Source organism: Nanorana parkeri, unplaced genomic scaffold (genome assembly GCF_000935625.1).
Source record: "Nanorana parkeri isolate BGI_ZX_2015 unplaced genomic scaffold, ASM93562v1 scaffold554, whole genome shotgun sequence".
Taxonomy (NCBI): Eukaryota; Metazoa; Chordata; class Amphibia; order Anura; family Dicroglossidae; genus Nanorana; species Nanorana parkeri.
Window position 1 is genome coordinate 63,734 of NW_017306822.1, and position 2,335 is coordinate 66,068.

The 2,335-nt window shown below is 41.7% G+C and overlaps 1 protein-coding gene across 1 annotated transcript in view; it reads left to right on the top strand.

Moving 5' to 3' along the window:
- Positions 1 to 2,335, top strand: part of LOC108791477 (venom factor-like) — a 25,449-nt gene that overhangs the window by 6,747 nt on the left and 16,367 nt on the right. The window contains exon 9 of the mRNA XM_018561981.1: positions 988 to 1,134. Within this exon, the coding sequence (XP_018417483.1) occupies positions 988 to 1,134 (147 nt within the window). The remainder of the gene's footprint in view (positions 1 to 987; positions 1,135 to 2,335) is intronic.

Sequence of the window (2,335 nt, forward strand, 5' to 3'; positions counted from 1 at the left end):
CCCCCCCACACACACACACACACTTTTTTAATGCTGTTGGGGAGATTTCCCTTCACTTCCTGTTCTGACCCCCGTCAAAAAGAGAGGAACTGGGGAAATCTCTTTTTTAATGTCTAGGGTTCTAACAGACACCCTAATGTTACCTTAAAGAGCACCTGTCATCACTAAAGTGCTATCATATTGGATGCTTGTGAACCCCCACGTGATAGCAATATAGTTAAGTAAAAATAAAAAATAAAACATTTAAAAAAACATCCAAAAAAATGTTTAAAAGTCCTCTGTCCCCGCGTACACGTACATACTAACACAAACAATCTTCAGGTGTGTCTATGTATGAAAATGACCATTGCAACACACAAGTTAGGTATTGCAGCACACGCCTGAGCTGATAATTTCAAGCCAATATTCACAACTCTAAACTGATGACCTGTACAGACTTTTAAAACATTGCCTATGGACCATTTAATGTACTGTAGTTTTTTGCCAATTCACAGGCGCACACAATTTTTACGCTTGTCATGCTGGGTATCAATTGACTCGGCACAACCTCCTCTTTTATATTCTACAAAAATATTGGGTATTTTCTTGTGTTTTTATCCACTAAAATTAACTTAAGTGCTGGTTCGCACCTGGGCGTTTTACAGCTAAAAACGAGCTGAAAAACAAGCTGCAAAAACGTGCCTATAGTACACCCAGGTGTGAACCCAGCCTTAGTGTATTTATTACTGAAATTTTGGGTTTGATAAACTGTTATGCTAATATCATGCAATATTTTTAAAAAATGCTCCCCAGTGGCACTGACAGAAGGAGAAAAAAAAAAGTCCTAACCATTCCCAATTTATCCCAAATTAAAAAAGGAAGGTTTTAATTTTAAATATATGCTCTAAATAAAAAGACTTCAGAACTGAGTTGGTTGAGGTTTTGCAATTGTAATTAATGCTGTAAAATTGGAGTAACAAATTAGGAATTTGCCCTCCTTTGTTGTAGGTGATGGTCACAAACCCTGATGGTTCTCCAACTCGTGGCGTCCCTGTGGTGGCCCAACCTGGACAGTTAAGAGGGATAACACAAGACGACGGGACTGTCAGACTGACCCTCAACACAGAAACAAATATAAATTCTCTGCAAATAATGGTAAACAAAATGCAACAAAGGTGTAAATATTTGATTTCATGTGTCTACATCTGTCTTTGTCTTCACTTATAGCAAGGCGATGTTTGTTACAGGCAGTCTGTATTTTCTACATCCTATAGGTATGTGTAGGGCAGCCTATCTCAACCAGGCACACTGGGGTGCTTTCTGACTTCCTCAGGGGTGCCTTGAAGCTTTGTGATAGTAGGACTCTGATGTGAAAGGGGATGGGTGGAACTCTGATATACAGGGGGCTCTGATGTGAAGGGGAGCTCCTGATGTGAAGGTGGGCTCTTGATGTAAAAGGAGAGCATTCTGATAGTAAAGGGGCTCCGATGTAAAAGCGGGCTCCTGAGGTCAACGGGGCTTGTAATGTGAAGAGGGCTACTGATATGAAGGGGGGCTTGTGATGTGAAGAGGGCTACTGATATGAAGGGGGGCTTGTAATGTGAAGAGGCCTACTGATATGAAGGGGGGCTTGTGATGTGAAGGGAGACTTTGATGTAAGAGTGGAAGACTCTGATGTGACGGAGGGAACTGTGATGTAAAAGGAGGGGGCTTCTAATGGGGGGCAACATCACCCCGCCGTGATGTTGCCATGCGCGTGTGCGGTGACGTCATCGCTCATGCGCGGTCATCTTATTGACGCCTGCTGGTGGCCATCTTGGTGATGGATGCCAGCATAGAGAGGAGGGGACGTTCACCCGTCGGGATGAGGTATGCTGACGGGTCCCCTCCTCTCTCCTGACACTGTCGAGCTCTCGGTCAATGAACGAGTGCCCGACTTTTCAGAGGGAGTGACACCAAAATGACTGTCAGTCATTTTGGTTTCACCCCTCCAATGGTGGCATCAGGGAGCTTGCTGCTTCCACATAGAGAGCAAGGGTCCTTTTCTGCAGCATGCTGGCAGGGGAAAGACTTTTCTACCCACGCTCAGAGACTCCGAGAGAAAATGAGCTGTAAGACTTTGATCACCTTTTGCTTTGATCTACATTGAACATATTTAGCTGATCTAAACTTCAATTCAATTTCTATTGGTCTATAAATGGTGATTTATACATTTAAATAGCTGTGAACCATTTATTTAATTTATACTAAAACATTCTAAACATTATATATATATATATATAATACTGTATATACTGTGTGTGTATATACAGTATATATCTATCTATACATTTTTATACATTAATTGTATCATATT